Source organism: Drosophila novamexicana, unplaced genomic scaffold (genome assembly GCF_003285875.2).
Source record: "Drosophila novamexicana strain 15010-1031.04,08,12 unplaced genomic scaffold, DnovRS2.1 tig00000008-arrow-pilon, whole genome shotgun sequence".
Taxonomy (NCBI): Eukaryota; Metazoa; Arthropoda; class Insecta; order Diptera; family Drosophilidae; genus Drosophila; species Drosophila novamexicana.
This window is the reverse complement of record NW_020824765.1, coordinates 5,810,123-5,833,687: the sequence shown is the minus strand read 5'-3', so window position 1 is coordinate 5,833,687 and position 23,565 is coordinate 5,810,123. Positions and strand designations below refer to the sequence as shown.

The 23,565-nt window shown below is 41.5% G+C and overlaps 5 protein-coding genes across 13 annotated transcripts; 2 read left to right on the top strand and 3 right to left on the bottom strand.

The window, feature by feature from the left end:
• Nucleotides 1-6: 6 nt before the first annotated feature.
• On the bottom strand, nt 7-9,894 carry LOC115764337 (solute carrier family 2, facilitated glucose transporter member 7-like). Of its 2 annotated transcripts, none has more exons than XM_030707295.1 (5): nt 9,871-9,894; nt 1,457-1,737; nt 806-1,394; nt 421-742; nt 7-367 (listed from the first exon to the last, which is right to left on the bottom strand). In XM_030707295.1, the coding sequence occupies exons 1-5, from the start codon at nt 9,892-9,894 to the stop codon at nt 114-116; spliced, it is 1,470 nt and encodes a 489-aa protein (XP_030563155.1). In that variant the 3' UTR covers nt 7-113. The 2 variants fall into 2 exon arrangements, with proteins under 2 accessions (XP_030563155.1, XP_030563163.1); XM_030707303.1 differs by lacking the exon at nt 9,871-9,894 and adding an exon at nt 1,846-2,185.
• LOC115764323 (solute carrier family 2, facilitated glucose transporter member 3-like) lies at nt 2,911-9,909 on the bottom strand. 2 transcript variants are annotated; one of them, XM_030707283.1, is made up of 7 exons: nt 9,871-9,909; nt 5,751-5,855; nt 5,521-5,681; nt 4,163-4,757; nt 3,891-4,103; nt 3,726-3,828; nt 2,911-3,634 (listed from the first exon to the last, which is right to left on the bottom strand). In XM_030707283.1, exons 1-7 carry the CDS (start codon nt 9,892-9,894, stop codon nt 3,381-3,383), a joined length of 1,455 nt encoding a protein of 484 aa, XP_030563143.1. In that variant the 5' UTR covers nt 9,895-9,909; the 3' UTR covers nt 2,911-3,380. The 2 variants fall into 2 exon arrangements, with proteins under 2 accessions (XP_030563143.1, XP_030563135.1); XM_030707275.1 differs by lacking the exon at nt 9,871-9,909 and adding an exon at nt 7,857-8,248.
• LOC115764379 (sugar transporter SWEET1) lies at nt 8,505-9,829 on the top strand. Of its 2 annotated transcripts, none has more exons than XM_030707344.1 (6): nt 8,505-8,574; nt 8,629-8,727; nt 8,810-8,887; nt 8,967-9,196; nt 9,265-9,440; nt 9,506-9,828. In XM_030707344.1, the coding sequence occupies exons 2-6, from the start codon at nt 8,654-8,656 to the stop codon at nt 9,623-9,625; spliced, it is 678 nt and encodes a 225-aa protein (XP_030563204.1). In that variant the 5' UTR covers nt 8,505-8,574; nt 8,629-8,653; the 3' UTR covers nt 9,626-9,828. The 2 variants fall into 2 exon arrangements, with proteins under 2 accessions (XP_030563204.1, XP_030563213.1); XM_030707353.1 differs by having other exon boundaries at nt 8,522-8,574; nt 8,638-8,727; nt 9,506-9,829.
• A 590-nt stretch (nt 9,910-10,499) lies between the features above and the next one.
• On the top strand, nt 10,500-11,282 carry LOC115764868 (vacuolar protein sorting-associated protein 28 homolog). The gene has a single exon (XM_030708147.1). The coding sequence runs from the start codon at nt 10,561-10,563 to the stop codon at nt 11,191-11,193; it is 633 nt and encodes a 210-aa protein (XP_030564007.1). The 5' UTR covers nt 10,500-10,560; the 3' UTR covers nt 11,194-11,282.
• Nucleotides 11,283-11,643: 361 nt separating this feature from the next.
• On the bottom strand, nt 11,644-21,997 carry LOC115764841 (protein lingerer). Of its 6 annotated transcripts, XM_030708099.1 has the most exons (14): nt 21,509-21,996; nt 21,272-21,446; nt 19,812-21,214; nt 19,307-19,737; nt 18,955-19,062; nt 18,096-18,200; nt 17,887-17,993; nt 17,239-17,816; nt 16,058-16,192; nt 15,316-15,441; nt 15,000-15,251; nt 14,781-14,936; nt 13,391-13,423; nt 11,644-12,769 (listed from the first exon to the last, which is right to left on the bottom strand). In XM_030708099.1, exons 1-14 carry the CDS (start codon nt 21,875-21,877, stop codon nt 12,671-12,673), a joined length of 4,077 nt encoding a protein of 1,358 aa, XP_030563959.1. In that variant the 5' UTR covers nt 21,878-21,996; the 3' UTR covers nt 11,644-12,670. The 6 variants fall into 6 exon arrangements, with proteins under 6 accessions (XP_030563959.1, XP_030563988.1, XP_030563970.1 ...); XM_030708128.1 differs by lacking the exon at nt 13,391-13,423 and having other exon boundaries at nt 17,335-17,816; nt 21,509-21,997; XM_030708110.1 differs by lacking the exon at nt 13,391-13,423.
• Nucleotides 21,998-23,565: the final 1,568 nt, after the last annotated feature.

The window sequence follows — 23,565 nt, the reverse complement described above, 5'->3', positions numbered from 1 at the left end:
AGACATTTTTATTTGCTTGCACAATATTTCAGAATGTGTCTATGATTTGAACACTAAATGCATGTAGATTAAGGAAAGTATATATATAAATGAAGTACGCTATTTATATTCATCTAATTGATCTTAGAGCGTAGTCCTTGACTCATAAGCGGCTTTACATCCTTTGGCTCGCGGCCGCGTGTCTCGGGTAGATAACGCCAGGTAAGTATCAGGCAAAATATGCAAACGCACATGCACGGCATAAAGGCAAAGGAGCTCCAGACGCTCTGCAGCAGGGGGAAGCACATGCCAATGAGAAAGTTGCCAATCCACGAAAACAGGCTGCCCATGGACATGGCCACAGGACGGGGCGCATCCTCCAGGAGCTCTGCACGCAAATGGGATTCATTAACAGAAACACCACAAAAATTGAAAACCCACCTGAGCCAATAAAGTAAGCAATGGGTCCGAGACCTAGCTGAAAGCCCAGTATAAAGGATAAGATGAACACGCTGCTCACATAGCGCAGAGCAGTTCCCTCTGAACTGACTAGATAGTACAGGGAAAAGGACATGCCTGCCAGAGACAGGCCGCAGAGCGCACAGGAGCACATCAGCAGCGGACGACGATTGAACCTGCGCAGCAGCAGCGGGCCAAGTAGCGAGGCGCAAAGATTGAACCCACCAAGGCCCAGATTCAACCAAGTAGCTGAGTTGGTCGAGAAGCCCGCACTAGTGAGTATGGACAGCGAATAGAAGAAGATCTGTAATACAAGGTAAACATTCAATTTCAGTAGCCGAGTCAGTGGAGATATGCCAAAGCCTACAGCATTAATGCCGCTTAGTTGCTGCGTGGCTTGGAATACGCAGACCAGCAGCAGCGGCAGGAACAGCTCCTTGTCGCGCAGCACCTGGCACATGCTGCTTGACTTGTTATCCAGGGCAAGTGTCTGCTCCAGTTCATCGAGTTCCTGCTGCACACTGGCTTGGTGGCTGCGCAACTTCCGCAGCGCCTGAGCACTGCCAGCGACATCGCCTTTCACTAGATACAGCCAGCGCGGACTCTCCGGATAGCACATGAGGGGCAGCAGGCAAATGAGCACCAGCAGCGCATAGAAGCTCAGTGCATATGGCCAGTTCTCCTCGCTGCCCAGCAGCTGCGGCATGCTGACAATCTGGGCGAGCAGTATGCCGCCCGTGACGCCAATGCAGGTGAAGACGCCAACGCTGCCGCTGAGCGTGGCCGGCGCCAGCTCCAGTAAATACATGGGCTGAGCGGTGAAGATCAAAGCCGAGGCAATGCCGCCAAAGAAGCGGGCAGTCATAAGCATCTCAAGCGACTTGGCTGCACGACACCATGTGAAGAGCAGGCCGCAAATCATTAGGATCACGCTGCTAATTACCAGTGAGCCCTTGCTGATAGAGATGTGTAAAAAAGAGGGTTTATCACAGGGTATTATTGAACTCAAGCGACTCACCGTCCGTATTTGTTGCTGCACCAGGCACTGAAGCCGGATCCGCAAATGCCGCCAATCAAATAAATCGACACAATGCATGTCCACAACAAATTCAGCTGATTCTCATCGCTGTTCGTATCATATTCGGTGGAGAGCACATCGGCGCACCAGCTCTTGATCAGCTCAGCGGGCGCATTGAGCACGCCAAAGAAATAACCCACCGGCACCGTGGTGCCCAAGGTGGTCGTTAGGCATATTAGGAGGAGCAACCAGGTCCAGCCTTCGCCTGCGTCATTCACGTGCTGCAAATAATACAAACAGATTTTACATATGCAAAACAAAAGATTCAAGACACAAACTCAGGCCAGGCAAAGCCTGTGATGTGGCTTCACTGGAATACCCCAAAATACCATAATGACAACCATATTCCGTTTCCTCTGCACCTGTTGCTTTATCTAACGATGCTGTGCTCGAACTGAGTCATAGATTGCTACAGTCTACACACCTTAACGCCCAATCTCAAATTGAAGAGTCGTCAGTGAAACGACAACCCATCACAGTCTCTGCTAAATGCTTGATTTCACTTTATACCCTTTAAAACTGGCTACGCAAAAGGGTGTACTGGTATTGTGTATGGCTACGTAACAGAAGATAGCATCTCCGAGAATATAAGTAGCTTCATAATCAGTATCAGCTGTCAGGTTAGTCAAAGCAAAAACAAATAATAAATAAGACAAGTAATGCCCATAAATTTCAATTTGAAGCAATATTTTTAGCGTGGGTTTTTCCCCTGCAAAAACCACAGGTGCGAATGCCATAGCCTCAGCTTTTTTGTCTGTTGCCAGTTTCAGCTAGTTCCTAACTATATTTGGCCATTTTCAGTAGTCGAAAACAGTTGAAATTTCCCATTGTTTAAGCTGCTTTGACAAGATCTCGCAGTCTGCTTTTTGCCAAGTTGTGTTTAGAAAGCTTTTTCAGCCAAGTTGTGCTTAGCAAGCTTTTTCAGCTTTTAGCTGTTTTAGCTAAATTTTCAGCTACTTTCTTGAAGTAAGTTGGCAACACTGGCTGAGATCATTAGAATATTAGTTAAGTATAAAAAGATTATAAATCTTCTGAGCAGCCAGTCCCAAAATAAAAATAAAAAGAGATATAGTTTCAATTTAGAATACCAATTTATATACATTATTTTAAAGCTGTCTTAAGCAATAGCAAATTAAACACAGATTGGATATTAGGCACAAATTTTATTTAAGCAGTAAATTTGCACATCTTAAAGCACAGCCGTTGTCTAAATTAGTTAGACACGGGGTATCTTCTAGTCAGTACACTGTTTTACAAAACTCGTTGGCCCAGTTACAAGAACAGCGCTTGGTTATCATTGGCTTGTGTCGTTGTTTTATGACATTGCCTTATCATTAAAGTGGAAAGACTCATTGAACGTTTTAGGAAGATTGTCAGCGTGGGAAACGTAGGCATCAAGTGGAAGTACATTTTATTCACACAATTATGATAACTCATTGCAATATGTTCTTATTTTTAAGACAGTGAATCAGAGACCGAGTATCCATAAGGTAAGGATAAATGTTTCTAACCTCCCCCAATTGATTGAACTAACTAACATTTCTCGCAGTAAATTCAATTAGCAAAAGTAACAACACAGCCAATTAACTTGAACTTGTGCAGCGATAAGAGCCAAACACAGCCTTCTACATATGTTGGCAATGGGTACCATTGTTATACAGGGTGTCTTATGAATTAGTTGTACATTCATTTTAAAAATTTACAATTTATGTACGCTTATTGTCCGGTGAGGCATGTGTCCTGCATAAACCTCATTAACTATGAAAATTACAGCTAACAATTAACTTAAAACTAACTTAATATAATACGCTGCGTAACCGAACATTCAATTAAAACTACTTTCCAATGTGCCACACCCACGTCCTTATTTAACCTTGGAGCGGAAGCCTTTGGACACAAGTGGCGCCACTTCGGATGGATCACGGCCCAGCGTTTCCGGCAAATATAATTTCGTTAGAATGAAGAGCAGCACACAGGTAATTGAGAAGGGTAGGAAAACAAAGGCGCCCCAGGCGCTTTGCAAACTGGGAAAGGCCATGCCAACGATGAAATTACAAGTCCATGACGACAGACTGCCCATGGACATGGCCACGGGGCGTGGCGCCACCTCGAACAATTCTGTAAATCGAAATAGATTAGTATACAAATACAGATATACATATATGTATGAATAGGTGTATGCAGGTACTGCGGCTTCTTCAAATTATACCTGAGCCAATAAAATAAGGAATCGGTCCGAGACCGAACTGATAGAAGAATATATAGGCCAGAATGCAGAAAATGCAGGCCCAGGGAAACCAGCTAACCGATCTCTGCAAACAACAAAGAATGTAAATTAGAACGATTTCCGGGCATTGACAAGCTGAATCCTTACAATATAGTACAAAACGAACGCAATGCAAAAGAGAAAAATGGAGCACAGCGAGCTGGAGAGCATCATCAGGTTGCGACGTTTGCAGGTGGCCATCAGCAGCGGGCCCAGCAGCGAGATGCACAAGTTCATGCAGCCAGCGCCCAAATTGGCCCACTGGGCGTTCGGCTCGGAGAAGCCGGCCTCGGTGAATATGGAGACGGAGTAATAGAAGATCTGCAATGGTAATTAAGTTAAAGTTAATTTAAGCAAAACAAATCAATTAGAAAACTCACCGCATTGATGCCCGACAGCTGCTGGCCACCCTGGAAGCAGCAGACAATGAAGAGCGGCATCAGGAAACGTGGATCGCGCAGCACGTCGCCGAAGCTGCTGCTCTGCATTTCATCATTGGCCTCCATCTGCATGTCGGCAATTTCCTGCTCGATCAGCTTGTTGGCATCCTCGCCACGCAGACGCACCAGCTCGCGACGTGCCGCCGCCGGATTGCTCTTAATCAAATAGAGAAACTTGGGACTTTCCGGGAACCAAAACGAGGGCGCGTAGCACACAAGGACGAGCAATATGTAAGCGGATATCGCATAATGCCAGAGCTCCTCAGTGCCAAAGATGTCAGCCAAGCTGAACACCTGGCCAAAAACAACGCCGCCGGTGACGCCGACGCCGCAGAAGACGCCCAAGGTGCCGCGCTGCGAGGGCGGCGCTAGCTCTGCCAGATACATGGGCTGTGTGGCAGTGACCAGACCCGATGACAGACCAACAATCAAGCGACCCAGCAGCAGCATCTCCACCGATTTGGCGGCACGACAGAAGAAGAAGAGCACTGCGCCAATGGCAAACAGCACGGCGCAGATTAACATGCAGGGCTTTCTGCGGGTAGAAGAAGAGAGAGAGAGGGAGAAATGAGGGATTGAATTAATTTTATAATATATTCAACATTCTTTAATAACTAGTCCAATTCCGCTGCCTAAATAAGATCGAATCTGTTTTTAAATAATTCTAAAAAATGTCACATTTAATTTCAGGTTATCTTCAATTTGAATTAATGTGCATGTCATATATAAAAAATGCAATTCCGGTTTAATTAATGTGACTGAAAACAAAACTAGTTGAAATCTGGAATAACAGCCTAATCAAACTAAACAGCCGAAACATAAACCGAGCCCAATTATATTCATAATTGATTCAGTAGCTTAAAATATTAGACCCAATCTCAAGGCGATCTTCAAATTTACATAATACTTAAAAGCATTTCGCCAAATGGAATTCTATAACATACTATAAAGAAATTGATAAAAATATTTGCTTTAAATATAAAATTGCAATTTCTTTTATTTAAAACTGGAAGATTTTGAACGAAACTAGGTTCATACCAAAAAGTTGAACTAAGGATTCGAGCCCCCAACTGAACCAAATAAAATTTTGATTAGTTTGTACTCATGATTGAAACATTCGAATAATTCGATAGCTCGAATGGATTATGCAATAGCTAAATGACAAAATAATCCATGGAATAAATCGGAAATCTGCTTATCAACAAAAAGTCAACAATTAAGTTAATCTAATTATAGCTGATAAGCTGCATTTCCATTGATAAGCCCGCACTTGACTTTAGATTATTTGGAATACCGACCTGCCAAATTTATTAGCCAAGCCAGCGCCGCCCAGGGATCCAATGGCACCGCCAACCAGGAAAACCGAAACGACCGACGACCAGAGTATATCTATGCCGCTCTGGCTCATTGTGCTGCCATATTTCTCAAGCACCGTCTGACTGCACCAGATCTTCATCAGCTGCCAAGATAAAGCACCCAAAAATACTGTTGCAACTTTGGATTAGGATTCTCTTGGAGCACAACTTACCGCCGAGGGCGCATTGATAACGCCTATGCAATAGCCCGTGGGCACAGCAGCTCCCAGGGTTGTGGCGAAGGCGACCAGCAACAGAAGCTTGCTCCATGGTGGTTTCTATGCAATAGACAAGTTCCATAAGGTTACTTGGAATATATGACAAGAGACATGTATATACAAAAAGAATTAAAGATAATAGAAAGTGGAAAATGGAAGCGAAAAGAAAGGTGAATTTTTTAAGGAAATATATCGCAATTTATTTTGTACAATTCCTTTAAACATTTAGTGTAAGGGGACTAAAACTAAAAAAAGATTTAGTTAAAAAAAAATTAATAAAATAATGTTATTTGACTATGTAAGTATAGTATTATAAGTATTATAAAAAATAAACAAAAATTAATGAGAAATAAAATAGTAAAATATTTTTTTTTCGGTTATTTATTAAAAAGAAAACTATTGAAGAGAATAAAATAATAAATTAATTTTTTTTGTTAATTTTGTTGGTTAAATATAAAAAATGCAAAAAAAATGTAAGAGAAATAAAATAAGAAATATATATTTTTAGGGATAATTCTATAATAATTTTAAGAATATTTGTCGTCGTCTTTTCCCCGCTTTTAAATTATTTTATTTTTTTTTTTTAACGTTGAAATTTGTAAAGCAGTGTAAATATATGATAAAATATAAATACATTTAAAATTAAAATAATAATTGATAATTCCGCCAACTATTCAGATATATTTTTTTGTTAATTCTTTGGAAAATTATCAGTTTTTATTTATTATTTTCCACACGTTTAAATATTCGTTCATAATTAATTTAAATTCTTTTTATGTCATTTATTTTGCTTCTTTGCGTCATTCCGTAGTTGTTTTTATCAGTATATATACAAAAGCTGGCACTGATTTATTTGGGATCATTCAGATTTATGCCCATAAGATGTCACTAATTAACTGACCCTTTATACAAATATTTGGCGATGATTTTTTTTTGGCAATTTGCAATTATCATTGCCATATTTTAGACATTTGAACTAACTTTCAACAGTTCTTCTAATTGTATTTAATTAAAACAATTTCTATACGTTTTGCACTTGGATTTAGAGGTCAACAAAAATGATTCTCGACGGTTCATTTGCTGAGGGGAAACTGATAAGACAGACCCAAACATAGCTGATAATAAGTGTACACAATGCCAAATTCGCCATAAGCACATACACACTCACATTCACATTCACATATGCACATTCTAATGTACAAATAGCTAAATATAAATATATAATTATATATGCGGTGAGAATGTGAATACATATATTGTCATTTGCTTTGGGAGAGCCGATGTACGCTCAAAGTAGAGTAGAAATACATGGCCATTCTGTAAATACATACAGTGCGCCAAGAAAGTATTTATACATGCTTTATGAATTTATATATTTCTTTTATACTTTAAAATCAAGTGTTTTTTGTATATACGTAAAATGTAATTTGTTGCAATTGTTTTAATTAAAAATAAAACAATTATTTGTTGCGTGTAAATGTTACAAAATATTCAAATGTTGCCTAACGGTTTGATGTGTGCACATATTTTCATGCCCAACTGTGCACACACTTACACGCTTGTATGTATGTATGCGTGTTCATGTATCGTACAAAGATCGTGGTTTTTGCTGCGGTTTCTGCTATAATGCAATGCGTAATGTTGTTTTGCTTTTGTAATTAATGTAAATAGTAAATTACATTTTTATGTAAATGTGTAGATAATTTCTAGAGAGAACTATGGCATTATTGCTTACAGACCTTGTACCGCGCATATTTGTAAATACAGAATGCAGAACGAATCAACAAAATACTGCGACGCAAAAATTGTTTATGTATTAATTTCTAAAAACAAAATGAAAGGAACAGCAAAACCGAAAGTAGAGAAAGAGAGGAAGAGAGAAAGCGGTGCTTGCAGAAAGTTGAAAAAGTGCAGTTTGGACTGTTTTTGAACTGTTATAGGTCGACGATCTACAGTTGTAAACAAAAAGTTGTGTGTGTTAAGCAGAAAGAAAACAGGCGAAAGCAGCGCCCAAAGACAACGTACAGCCAAACAAACACCTTTTCGTTTGGCTTTGCTCACCTGATTTGTTTCCGTTTGTTGGTGTGGCGCTATTTCAACCTTAAATGGCGGGCTCAAATGTTCTAATTCAGCGTTATTAATGACCGGCATTTTTATAGACAGCGCATGCACTTTTTTATAGTCGTTGTTATTAACAATAAAACTTCACTAAATAAGGCCGCGAATGCCAACACGTGTCCGTTTCAGCACACTGAATGGTAATTGTGTGTTTAGCGCCACTTTTTATGCTGCCGGCGTGTGCGTTTACTAGTTAGTGTTGTATAACAAGCACAAATACACGGGAATCGATTGCATACACTAATATACAATACACGTAAACGTAAATTGTTTAAAAAATGGTTGAAAATATTGTAAACAGAAAAGCGCGCAGCCGTAACTGAAGCTAGCGTCGCCGTTCGCTTCCTTTGTGCGACTAAAACATGTGTCAACATTTTGGTAGCATGTAGCAGCGGCGCAGCCAAAAAGCTTTTAGAAACCAACAACATTGCTAGCCGGCTAAAGCTCGAATGATGTAGCGACCATGCATAGCTTTAAAAGCTTGCGCGTGTTTTAATCGAAAACCCGATTGTTGCCGATTGCGACTTATATACAATAACTGTCTGACAGTCTGGCAGCTCTGGTTTTATATACAATAACTGTCTGACCGTCTGGCAACTCTGGTTTTAGTCAGCTGTTTTTGTTCTTTTTGTTGACGTTGTGTAGCGGTGTTAGTTGGCCAGTAATACATTAATTGTTTTATTTTATTATTGATAAATAATTAATTAATAATCAGTTTTTGTAGATATAATTTGGTAACTATGACGCTGGCCTATGATTCCGTGCTGTCCACAACGGCGGTGATCAGCACTGTTTTTCAATTTCTATCGGGCACGTAAGTAGCCGCAAAATAATCTCAATTAGATATGCAAATTGTTTATAATCTATAATTTAATTTATGTACATGCTTTTATCAGCGTTATATGTCGGAAATACATACAAAAGAAGAGCACGGGTGAATCGTCTGGTGTGCCATTCATATGCGGCTTCTTATCGTAAGTACGAACTGTCGACGTAGACAAGATATGGACAGATAGATAGACATTGTATCTAAACTTTACCTTGTTTGTACAGCTGCAGTTTTTGGCTGCGCTATGGGGTGCTCACCAACGAGCAGAGCGTCGTTATGGTCAATATGATTGGCTCCACGCTCTTTCTGGTCTACACATTGGTCTACTATGTGTTCACGGTCAACAAACGTGCCTACGTAAAGCAATTTGGCATTGTTCTGGCAATACTCATTGGCGTTATTGTGTACACAAACAGTTTGCAAGACGACCCCCAAAAGATGATATACATAACAGGTGAGCACGTCCCTTAATGCATAACTGTAACCCCATTATTGTAATCGTCTTTAAATATATAATTGCAGGCATTGTTTGTTGCGTTGTTACCGTATGCTTCTTTGCCGCACCGCTCACGTCCCTGGTGCATGTGATACGTGTGAAGAACTCGGAGAGTTTACCCCTACCCCTTATTGCCACATCGTTTTTTGTCAGCCTACAGTGGTTAATCTATGGTGTTCTAATATCAGACTCATTTATCCAGGTGCCGATTTTCCCATCAACTGCAATTTGCTGCCAATTTTAATATTATATTCTTTTTGCTTTCAGATACCAAACTTTCTGGGCTGCCTACTGTCTCTGCTGCAATTGGGCCTATTTGTATTGTATCCTCCACGTAGTTATTCCGGTCAGGGCTACAAGTTATTAGAACAGGCCGTGCCCTTTTAAGTTTAGTTATGTACAACCTTACAATATTAGGTCATGTATTTGTATGTACTTATATATTGCGCATTTTGCATATGATATCTAAGCATGTTTCATACAGGTATATATATATTTTGATATAACGTAATTGGCGAAAATGTCGCTTGCTTAGTTTCTATAGACTTACGTTTTTTAGCATATACTGTAAAATATTTATAAAACTGATCTTAACTTATGCGATAGTTTGTTTATTTCCTGTATGTACTTACAATCTGTTGATTTTCGGTGCCCATCGGAAAGTTATTATGATATTGTATATATAACAAAGACGAAAAAAAACACACGCGGACTCTGTAGCACGTACCGTTCGATTGATTGGTGGAAGCAAACTAATTCATGTAAGAGATTTCAATTATTTCTGAACGAGCTGCACACTTTACGGCGGCCAAACGGTATTGATACGAGCTGATATGCTGATAATAAATAACTTGCATTGGTAATTCATATAATTGGCCTGCTTGAGCCAATAGAGGGCTTATCTCTATTATATTTGATTATCTTTATTGTCTAACAACATGAATTGAAATAATTTAACGGAAGAGCTCGCTTTCGATAAGATTTGCATAGTTTGCGTATTCGATTAGGCTTTAGGAAAAATTTGCTGGAAAACCCTATCAGCATGTTTTTTGCAGCGCCACTACAAAACGCAAATCAATATAAAATATTGATTTGTACGTAACCAGCTGCTAGATATAAATTATGTTTTGACTTTCAGCTTTTCAAATTGCGATTGACTTGCGCGCCACAATCAATTGTTCTGGCGATAACACAGACAAAATGAATCCCTGCGAGTTATCGATAGCACATTTCTATCGCTTTTGTTGACAATGAATTCTATCGCTCTTCGTCATCTGAGCTAATTTTCGCATTTGTAGAAAACAAAAAACAGAAGTAATAAAATGCAGGAGCACAGCCCCGAGCTCTACGAGGAGGTGAAACTGTTTCGCAATGCTCGCGAACGTGAGAAATACGATAACATGGCCGATTTATATGCGATTATAAACACAATACAGCAGCTGGAAAAGGCGTACATTCGGGACTGCATTACCCCGCAGGAATATACAGCGGCGTGCTCCAAGCACCTCGTCCAATACAAAATCGCATTCAAACAGGTGCAATGCGAAGAGTTTCCCACCGTGGACACATTCGTGAAAAAGTTTCGCCTCGACTGTCCGGCGGCATTGGAACGCATTCGTGAAGATCGACCCATTACCATACGCGACGACAAGGGCAACACATCCAAATGCATTGCCGAAATCGTATCGCTATTCATTACCATTATGGACAAGCTGCGTCTGCAGATCAACACAATGGATGCACTGCAGCCGGATGTCAAAGATTTGGATGACAACATGAATCGTCTGTCGCTGATACCCAAGGACTTTGACGCCAAGCAAAAGGTGGACAAATGGCTGGGCACACTGAACGAAATGCAGGCATCCGATGAGCTGACCGAGGCCCAAGTGCGACAATTTCTCTTCGATCTGGAATCGGCCTATGCGGATTTCAATAAACTCCTCCATAGCCAGTAATTGTTAATGCTTTGTACTCTTTCGTATTTACTCGTATATATAAATATATGCATTTTAGTCTGTAAACGTCGCAATAAAGATTTAAACTATTGGCAAATAGAAAGAGCCGAGATCTGCGGGCTGACATAGCTGAAATAACCTTGCATGCCATGTCGATTGCTTCTTTGCGAGCATCATATATAATATAGTAGGGCGATATTGTTTAGATCCTGCTTATTTCTAGAAGCAAAGATAAGTTTAGCAGGAATAAAGAATTTCCTTAACTTTCTACTCATAGTTCCTATAAGAGCTATACGTATATGAATATATATCTGATTCATCCGACTGCGCTGTACATCTCACCTCTGTCAAGTTTCATTGATAGCTTTCAGATCTTGTGAATATATATACCTCTCTCTCTATGTTGCCTGAGCTGACTTCGGCAGCGCACAATAAAAGTCTTGGACTGGTTTTTTTTTTGCATTTGTTTGGATTTAATCGTATCTTTTATCTTCTTTTCTTGTATTTAATTTAAATATTAAGGTTATAATTATACAATACACATAAGTTTAAACCGATTACAATAATTAATTTTTGTTTGTTGTTTGTTTTTCTTTCATTCACTTTTACGTTTTGTTTGTTTTTGTTTTTGTTTTTGTATTTGTTTCATCTTACGCTTATAAATCTGTTAAATCGTTTTACGCCTTTAATATTTAATAATTGTTATCTTTTATCTTTGTAAATTATTTGTATGCAATGTGAAAAATGGTACTTGGTATAGTTTATATATGCAGATGTTGTTGGCTGTACGTGTTATGTATGCGTTTGTGTGTGTGTGTGTATTTTGGTTGTTGCATTCTGTATGCGAGTGTGATTGTGTGTGTGTGTTTTTATATGGTATGTTATGTGAGGGGGGCGGGGCTGAGTGGCTGTACTTGGTATACTTTATAAAGATGCATAGATCTGCACTTCGACAATGTTCCATAGCGGAGATGGGCGGGTGAGAGTGAGGGAGGAGGCGAGCTCAACGCGTTCGTAGTAAAAACATTTCTTATTAAGTAAAATACGATCTCTCATCTTCATATATATGATAATCATCGTTATCCTCTGATGAATGCTCCTCGCTCAACGTTTCGCTTATTGGATATTCCTCAGATTTTTTATGCTGCTGCTGATGTTGTTGTTGCTGTTGTTGTTGTTGCTGCTGTTGTTGTTGTTGTTGTTGTTGCTTCTCCTTGACAAGCATTAGTAACTGATTTGTTGCAATTGCTGCTGCTGTCGCTTTAGTTGCTGTTGTTATTGAACTCGCATCTGTTACAGGCAACGTTCTCTGACTGATATTATTGTTAGTAATGTGAATGGGTGTTGTTGTTGTTGTTGCTGCTGCTGTTGCTGTTGTTGCTGCTGTGTTGGTGCGTAGGCTATAAAATTCGCCTGCTCGGCCGGCGCTCGACTGCAGCGTTATTTGCAGTGGCCGCCAAATGGTCTTCTCCGGAAGCTAGTTCTGTCCGGTCCAGTATGAGGTCGGGTAGCTCGGTTTGCCAGCCGACTTTGACTGGCTGCTCGACTGTTGGCGCTGGCCAGCGCTGTTCGAGTCCTGCAAAAGTTGAAATTAGTTTTAATATTAAATAAACAAATACATAAGGTATTTCATATATATATATTTATATATTTATATAAATATTTATGTTTATGTTTTGGCTCCTTGGTTAAAGCCAGCTTTCATATACATACAAATATATAAGTGTGAGGTGTTAGCAGCATTAACGATCTATATATTTACATATATATAGAGCATAAGACATATATAGTTATTGATTATATATACATATATTATTATATATATATGTATGTATACACGTTAATGGACACTGCTGTGTGATATGCATGAATAATATTTGGTTTAGCCCTTGTTTTCCTTCTCATTTTTGTTGTTTTCTTTTCAGCAACAATTTGTCAAAATAATGTCAAAAAGCCAACTAGATGTTATTACTATTTTTACTAGATATTAGTTTTAGATATGCGAGCTATTATTATGTGCGTGTGCGTGCGTGAGAGGTGTTAGTTTTTTTTTTTTTACATACATACAGATAGAAACACATTTGATAGTTAACAAAGAAACGAAAAACGATTACGATTTATTAAATTGTTATTTTTGCTTTTGTTTTGTTTTGGTTTTGGTTTTATTCACTTGATACAACAACAAAGGAAAACTTACCCGGCGGGATGAGCTATGAATCCTGCCGTCCATCTAATGTTGTCCCAATAAAAAAATCAAAAGAAATTATAAAGAAAAAAGTCAAACAATCGAACAGTTTCATGCATTTCACAATTTATTATTTGGTTTTCTTGCACTTGGCTGCAGATCCCATAGCGCATAACTCCAGAACTAGATGAAATTAAGCTCACTAAGAGAAAAGGTGTGCGAGTGTGTGAAGTTTAACTAACTAACTAAATAACTTGAACTAACTAACTAGGGGCAGCAAGAGAGCGCAAAAATATTCCCGCGAAAAGCAAAATGAGCCTAGCTCTGTGAACAAAACAAAATGCATGAAAATGTATTTTTGTTAGCTACGTTTAAAACAAATGCTACAAATTAAAACGGGTTAATTAAGGCTACAAAACACCACGAACCGAAAGCTGATTATTGTGCGTAAGGAAGATTTGATCAATTGTTTACTATCACAGTTCTTAGTGTGATACATTACGAGGTTTGCGAATTTAAGCTCGCGAATGAAACATATCACAGTTCTCTATAAGGCTTGGAAACTGAACCACATCACAGTACTCCATGTTATTCTTCGAATATGAGCCAAATTATGCTTTAAAGCTTGCGATAATTAAACTATATCACAGTTCTTAACATGGTTCAGAATATTCTTTTTTCTGTGCAGTTTAGTTTTTATGGTTTAGTTTCTGCTCAACTGGTTCGCGATTTGCAGCCTTTATTTGTGAATGAAATAAAACTTAAACCAAATTGGGTTAATGCTAAAAAGAATAGTGCGCAATGTGCCAAGTGAATTTGTAGGTATTTTTGTTTTTTTTTTTTTCAGATTGAATATGTTAATATGAGTTTTGAGGTTTAACAACAGCAACAACAACATAAAATAAAACAAGTACTACGTGTAAAAACAAAAACTAAAAACGAAACAATAAACTATATGTAAAACTAATTGAAAATTTTGATTAGGAATGTTAAATGGCCCGCAAATAACATGCATTATCATGAGTTTCAAGTGTCGTTAGTTAATAAACAATAAATATATGACAGAGAGAAGGTGTGTGTGTATGTGTGTGTGATATTAGTGCGAGTGTGTGTAAAATGCGTGTGTGTAGATTGTTAATTTTGCTAAAATGTTGCTAAATAATGTTGCTTCATTCGATTCGAATTGGATATTCAGTTTATCACAATTGCTTCACTCAGCGAAAAACGATATGCCACTGAGATCGTCTTGTATATAGTTGCTATTATCTTGCTGATTGTGTCCCGACATTGCATAGTCATGATTATTATGTTGGTTCTGATGCCACATTTGCTCATTCTCGTACGCGACTTGAATGTTTTGTTCTTGATTTAATAAAAACTGCTGTTCGGAATTGTACTCTACCTGATGGATAGGCGGATGTATCATATTGTGATGTCCGGCCGCTGGCATCGGCAGATACATGCCATACGGCTGGGCCGAGGTGCCGCCAGCTGTCTGCGTATTGGCCATGTTGAATGGCGGCGGTGTGCCCGAGTGGAAACTCTGCTTCTCATACGACTGCACAAATAGATGTAGATATTATATATATTTCTATGCATTTGCAAACTGATTGATACGCACATTGACCTTGTTTAGCGCCACGTGACCCTTGCCGTACATGGATGAGGTCAGATCGGAGCCGGTGCCCGCCTGCGGCTGATTGGAAACCGTTTGGGTTTTACTCTGCTGATTCACGCTGGACGAGTAGCCGCCCTTGCTATAATCCTGAGTGGTTTGTGAGAGCGTATCATAACTTGTCGAGCCGTAGCCCGCGCTATACGAAGGCTTTGGGAACTGGCCACCGGATGCGGTATTGGCAGCCGGTATTTGTTGCTGAAAATCCCATTAAGCACAATTAATTTAGGTTTAATGTTATGTTATAATTCCAGCGACTTACTGGATAGATGGCTGGCGTGCCATATTGGAAACCGCCGGGCATTACATTGCCACCATAGAAATATGCATAAGGAACATTCAGCATGGGCGCACTGGAGCCAGCTTGTTGCGACATTGTGCTAGACACCTGCAATAGAAGTACACTCATTTAGTTGATAAACTCAAGATGAGATTTAATGCTCACGTTAAATGGAAGCATATTATATATCACTTGTAACATATTGCATATCATGCTTATTTTAAGAATATTGCTAGCTTTTTACAAGGACTGCAAAACATAGCTCGGGTACATTTGTATACCAAATTCTTAAGTTATTCACATCTTTTTATGACTTTAGAAAGCTACCTTCAGGTCTAAGCTATTGAATACGAGGGTTAGACTTAAGGCTACACATGTTTAAAATTCTACTTTTGCCTTTTGAGCCTGTTCTACGATTTTCTAATTGCACTTTCTTGCGGAAAATTATGTTCTATCTATTTTATTTCTGACCTACATCTTAATTGCTTAGATACTTTTGTGAACTCATGGAGTTCAAAGCTCGTCTAACTACCTTTGCAGTCTATTCTTGGGGAGATTGCATTCCTTAATCGCATACATACTTGTTGAAATATAATCTACCTATAACTCATAAGCTTTGGCACATTGGAGTTGAAAACTCGTCCAGCTACCTTTATAGTCTATTCTCTGGAATATTTGTTGGGTAGTTTCTGTTTAATTGTATCCGCAGCAGCGTAACACTTACATTACTAACAGGACTGGAGTTATTGTCGGTGCGCGCGAAGCGTCCATCAGTCATGGTTGAGTATGCCACTGAGCCCAGATTGTCGCGTCCGGCGCCCAGGCTGGTGGGCGTGTAGTTCAGATCGTAATACCCTTGCTGCAATTTAAAAATAAGCCCAATTAGCGATAAACAAGTGTCAAGGCGCATTCGGCAGCGAATGTTATGAGATAAGCTGCGATTATGGTTTAGGCACAGCGTTGCCAGGGCTTTACGAATTGTTTAAATGGAAACTTTCGACAGTTGGCACGACTGCGACCGAAATGGAAATGAAATATACACAAAACAAAATGAAGTTAAATGTCAAGTGCCATAAAACAAAAAAAAAACATATATAAAATAAAAAAGAATGGAACGAAACAAGCAAATTGGTTAAAAAAATATAATAATGATTGTTTATATATTTGTTTTTTTTTTTTTTTTTGAATGAGCGTGGAGTGGAGAGAGGATGCGGTGGAAATAGTTGAATCTCAATTCCGCTGGAAAAAGCGGAACGAAATTGAAATATTTCTTTCTTGTTAATGAGCGTAAGAATTTTTAAATGCCAATTTTTGATTGTTTATGTTTACGTTTTTTTACTTTGCAAATAATTTGTTTGAAAAAAAAAGTGACTCTTTTTTATGCAAGGATTGGATTGGAAGCGGAATATGGTAAACCATTTTTTTTCTACTAAATGTTCATTATGTGATTTTACAATAACAATAGAGTGCAAGAATTCGTCTTCAATGAAATATATACAAATAGAGACAAAACACACACACACACACACACACGCGTGGAAGTATATACACTTATGCACACACACACACACACAGACACAGACAACGTGTTTGGCGAAAATTGTTAATACATGGGGAAAATGTAATGCACACGTTGTTTGAGAAAAACATTGTGAAGGTGAAAAACGGCTGCAACGTGCAAAAAGTGCCATTAGCATTATATATATCTGATACGATTCGATATGTATTGATATTGATATTGAGATATTGATAAATGAGAGCAAATGGAATTTTGAATATGTTTTGCTTCATACAAATTTGATTTTGGTTGCATTGAATTGTTGTAGGTATTTGGTATTGGTATTGGATTTTTTTTTTTTAATTAATTTTATTTTGTTTGCATTTTGCTTTTCTCCATGAACTCACCACATGTGGCACTCTCTGTTGCATCATTTGTAATTCCTCGTAGGAATAAACTGGTTGCTGATAGTATGGCAATCCAGTCTGAATATATTGACTAACCATTTGGATGTTGGTGGGCACCAAGCCGCTGCTGCCGCCGCCGCTGCCACCACCACTACCAGCACCACCAGCACCAGTTGAGCTGCTGCTGCCGCCTGCGCCGACGCTGCCGCCGGTTGTAGCGCCGACGCCGCCGGTGCCGCCATTACCGCTGCCGCTGCTGTTACTGCTGCTGCTGTTCTTGTTGGTCAGCGAGGCCAGCACCGCTGCGGTGCCCGCCGATGTTTGTGCAACGGCCTGGACAGAGCCGGCATTGTTGCCACTGCCAACGCCCACGCCAACGCCGACGCCAACGACGCCGCCGCTACCGACGCTGGACGCACTGCCGCCGACAACACCGCCACCAACACCGCCGCTTACACTTACGCCCGCTATCGAGCTGCCGCCCTGGCTGCTAACTGCCACCACATTGCTGCTGTTGCTGTTGTTGCCACCAGCCGCAACGCTGCTGGCCGAACTGCTGCCGCTCACGTTGTTGTTGGCTGTAAGCGTAAAGAGGACACGGATTAAGCATATGTTCCACTTGTGGATTGTTCTCATTCTGGTACTCACTATTGGAAACGACCGCCTGATTAGCACCTGTCGCACCGCTGACCACGCCCGCCGCACCGTTGCCAGTGCTGGCACTGCTGCTGCTCACGCCGCTGCTCGTGGAGACACTGTCCGAAAGAAACAAGAATTTAGTTCATCTCCCACAAATTAGACATACATTCGATTAGTAATTAGTTATAGCGTGCAATTTGGCGTGCCTAATCTCTCACCTGTCATAATGCGTTGCAGCTCCGGCTGCCGCGGCATCCTTAAGCTTGGCACTAGCACTAAAGTTACCATACTGCGAGGACGAGTTGCTTGCGCTGCCAGCAAACCTGCCAATGTGCCACACAGCAAGGGTATTAAACAAAACAAACGGAAACAAAGGAATCAACATATATATATTGATATATATATATATATATAGTAGAGGTTAGTATGGATTTCATTTTGGATATAGACCTAAAGGATCTTAAGAACTGATTTTAGTACAAATTTAATCAAGAAAAGTAATTCGACTGTTAAATAACAGTGAAGTGCTCTAAATAACATATCTGCTCCATGTTAAACAACTGTTATTCTACATGTCGCGCCTGTGTTCTTACCCAGCTCAACTCTATTAAATTAAATATATACAAAATGTTTAGAGTATCTGCACATTCAAAGAACTTGCTTTATATCGTTGTAAATATATTGATAGCTTCAAGAAAAGCTTTATCAACACCTTTATTTGTACACGTATTGATGATTAATTGTTCAATGTCTTTTGATTATTTGACTATGACTAATGTCTAAAGTCTGAAGCACGTCAATTATTGCACTAGATATATTCGGACGATTTTAGGGTTCACTTCCATACTCAATCACATTTGTTATTACCCTAGTATCTATCACATCAGCAGCTTAGACCCATATAATTTGTTTTTTTGAATATTATTTCTAAGCTAAAATCTAATATCCAACTAATGATATTTTAGCAAAAATTCAACATGCAATTGTAATACAATTTCAAGCGGATGAGATGCTGGGTGCTCTACGGGTTATATATGGCACAATGGTTGACTGGAAAGTTAAAAAGCCCATACATACCCGCTGCTGTTGGAGAGACCAGTATTGCCATAGACGCTCTGGCTGGACTGGTAAGCACTTTGTGGTGTCGAATAACCCGATGTGAGATAGGCGGAGCTCGCATTCGCGCTGTTATTTGGCAATGTGGGTTAAATTGTGGAGGAGCGGAGCGGAGCAGGGCAGGGCGGTGGGCAGTGGAGTTAAAAGAGAAGAAAAAAGTTAACAAAAAACGAAAACAAAAACATTGATAAATCAAATATTAGAACTGCATTTGGATAATCATATCGAGTTACGAGTTAGATTTTGAGGAGCAACAAGATAAACGCATAAAACGCATAAACACAAGCTGGTTTGGATGAGGATGAGGCTTTACCTGGAGCTGTTTTGACCGCCGCTACCGCTGATCGGAATGTTTTGTGTTGCCGCACCGCTGCCGCCAACGCTGCCCGTCGCGTTCTGCGCATTGCCAGCCGCCTGCTGTTGCTGCTGCTGATAGGAATTGACTGCATTGGCCTGATAGCTGGCATAGCTAGAGGGCTGGTAGCTGTTCGCCACCGAGGACTGAACGTTTGCATAGCTGGAGCTATTGTAGCCCTGCACGCCTGCAGACGTCTGATAGGCACTGTTCGCCTTGCTGGCGGCGCTGTTCTGATACGCATTCTGATATGGCGTCGCGCCATTGTTGCCACTGCCCGCCTGTCCGTACGGATCGCTCTTGGTCAGCTGATCCAGCGCATTGCCGCTCTGCTGCTGCACCGTCGACCGCGTCGCATAGCCGCCCGCACTTAAAGCATCACCCTGCAACTGATTGGAATATATGCATGAATTATTTGCTATTTCCCTCGAGAGAGAAGCATATGTTTCGAGACTCTACTCACAATTTGCGCGTTCTGTAGCCCGGCGGAGAGCGCTGCCTGCTGCTGCTGTGACTTGGTCTGGTAGTCATCCTGCTGCTGTTGCTGCTGCTGCTGCCCGTCGATACTGACGCCCGCATTGAACTTCTCTGGTAGCGCATCGAAGCTGTCGTCTGTGCCAAAGTCCATGGCACCGAATTGCACATCCAAGTAGCCAATATTGTTCAGGGCATTATCACCGGGCATTTCAACTGCACTGGCGGGTATCTTCGAGGGTGGCGGCAATTTGACGCGTGCCCGCCGCACCTGCGGCTGTTGCGACTGTTCACTGTTGCTGTTGGGCGTGCCCATGCTGGAGCCGGGCGCCGAGGCGAACACATTCGCATACGTGCTCGAATACTGAGCCGTTGAGCCGCTGCTTTGGCTGCCATAAACGGCCGCCATTGAGGGCTGCACAGCTGCCGCTGCCGCTGCAGCGGCTGTCGGGCTGGCGCCCTGCGACGTCAGCGAGTTGAAATACTGAGATTGTTCCGCTGAAAGTGTGGCCGATGGCTTCAGTGGCGTCTGCTGTTGCTGTTGAAGCTGCTGCGCCTGTTGCTGGGCCTGCTGCACTAACGTGGCAGCCGCGGAGGCAGCGCTCGAGAATGTATCGGCGGCAGCATTGGCGACATAGGGTGAGGAATTCAGCGCAACGCTCGCACCACCGCCCGCAACGCTGCTCGGTGTGCTTACCACCGACTGCAGCTGTGGAGGCGGATTACTGACCGCTGCGCTGTACTGCATCATCGGCGTCGCCGCTGATGTGCCGGAAATGCTGGCGACTGGCGCTGGCGCCGAGCTACCGCTGTCCTCGCTGCTGCCAACCAGCGCACTCAGATGAGATCCTTGTGCTACACCTCCGCCCAGATGATGATGTTCCAGGCCTGGCGGTGCTGATAACTCAGCGGCTGTAACCGCCGCACCGCCACCGCTTACCACGCTGGCCGCCGTCTGCGAGTTGAGATTGCTCGGTGTAAAGACTTTGCTGTCCTTGAGCGAGCCCTCGTACTCCTCGTTGTTCCAGTCGCCCCAGGCGTCGTCGTGCGACTGCTGCTGTTGCTGTTTCTCGGCATTTTGCGCTATGGTGTTGTCCCAGAGCTCAACCTCGTGGTGATCCTCATTGTTGGCATTGTTGCGTAAGCCGTAGCCGCGATCACCGCGCGGCCCGCCACTGCGACCGCCCATGCGACCACCGCCGCGTCCGGGGCGTGACATAAAACCGCCGCCCCGTACACCGTCGCGACCGCCACCACCGGCGCCGCCGCCAGGACCGCCGCGCCCGCCATTACGCTGACCACGATAGTTGTCATTGGCGCGATCTTCACCGCGATCGCCGCCACGAGATTCGCGCATGTTGCGGTCATTCTCACGGGCCTCTCTGCCGCGCCCTGTAGAAGATTCATTGCAATTAATATATAATCAAATTTAAGTAATTATTAACTTACAGCCGCGACTGTCGGTGCCGCCGCGTCCACCGCGATTGGCGCTGCGATTGCGCGACTTTTCGCGCCTGTCCGCATTTGCGTTGCCATCTGCCCAATCGGCATCCCCGCCGGCGCCATCCGCAACTGCATTTGCAGTCTTATTCTTGCGTTTTTTCTCGTACTTGGCAAAGGCGCCCTGTAAAATTGATTATCAAACAGTTTACAAGCTGGATACACGCGACGTTTGTTCTAACGCACCTGTGGTAGAATCTCAATCAAGAAATTGGCCGCCGCCTCCAGATCATAATCGCACTCATTCAAGGCGCAGCAGACTTCCTCCTCGGAACGTTGGGTCATTGTTAGCAATAGGGTGACCTTTTCATTGATCTGCGGATCCTCTGTGGTGCTATTGGTTATCTGGGCAATGCGCAACTGTTCCGTGGTGGCCTTTGGTTGGGCCTTCTCGGGTTTTTCTGTCTTGTTCGCATCGGCTTTCTTATGTACCGCTGCGCCATGTGTGATAGCACCGGTATCATTGTTGCCACCGCCACCGCCAATGTGAGCGGAATTTGATTTTTTCTGAGTGCGGCCGCCGCCGCCCCCCGAACGAGTTTGTTGTGTGCTCATCTCTATGTACACTGTATATACAAATTAGCTGCAATAAGTGCAAAAATGCCAGGAAATTGAAAATTAGACTTTGATTTGGATAAATATCACACAAGATTTCTCTTTAAAACAACAACTTGAACAAAACTGGCGTCTTGGCAAATTGGTAGCGAAAGCGATGCCTACTATTTATTCTAAGGCCTATTTAACTGTAATTTTCTATAATAGTGGAATGACACTTGTTAGTTATTGGGGCGATGTGCAAGACACTTGTTAGAGCGGTGCACTCTTACGGAAATAAGATGCAAGCAATTTTCCGTTAAGTTGTATTTCTTTGTTTTATTTTTCAGTGTTGTCAAACGGCAAGAATGAAGCATCACTCAAAAAGAAAAAAAAACTAACAAGTGTCATACGCTCATAGGGCCAAAAAAGAAATGGGAAGGTAGCAAAGCAGACGAAGCATCAGGTCAAAATGGCAAAAAACAAAAAGAAAGAAAAACGAAGCTAACTAGATGGCCCAGCTGAGTTCAATGTACATTTAATCAAAGAGAATGGAATAATGAGAGAACGTGAACAAACACAAACACAAACACATACACATACACATACGCACACATGCACACAAGCAGACGCGCAAAGATGGCACACGCACGCACCACGCACGAAGTGGAACGCACCATAAAACGTTGAGAATTTCAGAATAACAAACGAAACCGAAATGAAGACGAACGGAAGGATAAAGCGAGTAGAGTACAAAAGCAATAATAGCAGCAACGCCATCGAGGCGGGCGTGTGTATTCGCAAAACAGGTAACAGGGGAGGATGCGGTGCGGGCAGCGGAACGTGATCGACGTCTGACAATGACACGAGGGGGTTGTTGCTCTCGCAAAAAGAACGTTTTAGACTTCAATATGATCATCCCTTTTGTTGTAAATGCTCTCCAATTCATATTTGCTTTAAGATGAGCGATGAATAATAATTTTCGTCACATTTTGCTCATATCATTAAGCTTTGTCATACTCGAATTGCCAAGCCAGCAGCTGCCGCCGCCGCCGCCACCGCCAACGCATATCATGGAGCCACTTTTTTTTTTTTTGGTATATCAGTAACTAAATAACCCCAAACAGTTCAAATTAAATTATATTCATTTTGTTGCACTGGTATATATATATGCATTCTATAATGAAATGCGCACTTGCATTACACCGAAAAAATACCTTATTTGCGGTATGAATTGCACAGCTCTTGCATACACAAAAAATTGATTTATAAACTCTTGGGCCTGTTCGCTTCGGTTTTCTGCTTTGCTTTGTGTTCGGTCTTCGTTAAGGCGTAATATCGGCGTCTCGTTCGCACTGCCGCCGCTGGAGTTCAAAATGCAGTGTTGCCAGCTGCAAATATCTTGGTGTGGTAAGCAGATCAAGTGTTATAAAATATGCATGGGATTTATTTACACAAAAGTTAGCAAATCACAGATCACTTGCACTTGACTTTTGTATACATTAAATAAAACTTGTCAATAAACAAATGAGAAAACGTTGTTGAGAATTTTGGTCTTGCACAGCACTGGACACACGTTGCATTTGACAACACTATAAGCGAGGGCATTGAAACCGAATGATGTGCATAAAGCGGAATCAAAAACCGGACAAAATGGTGTACATTTAAATGTATTGAACACACACTGTTATCAATACTAATAGACACAA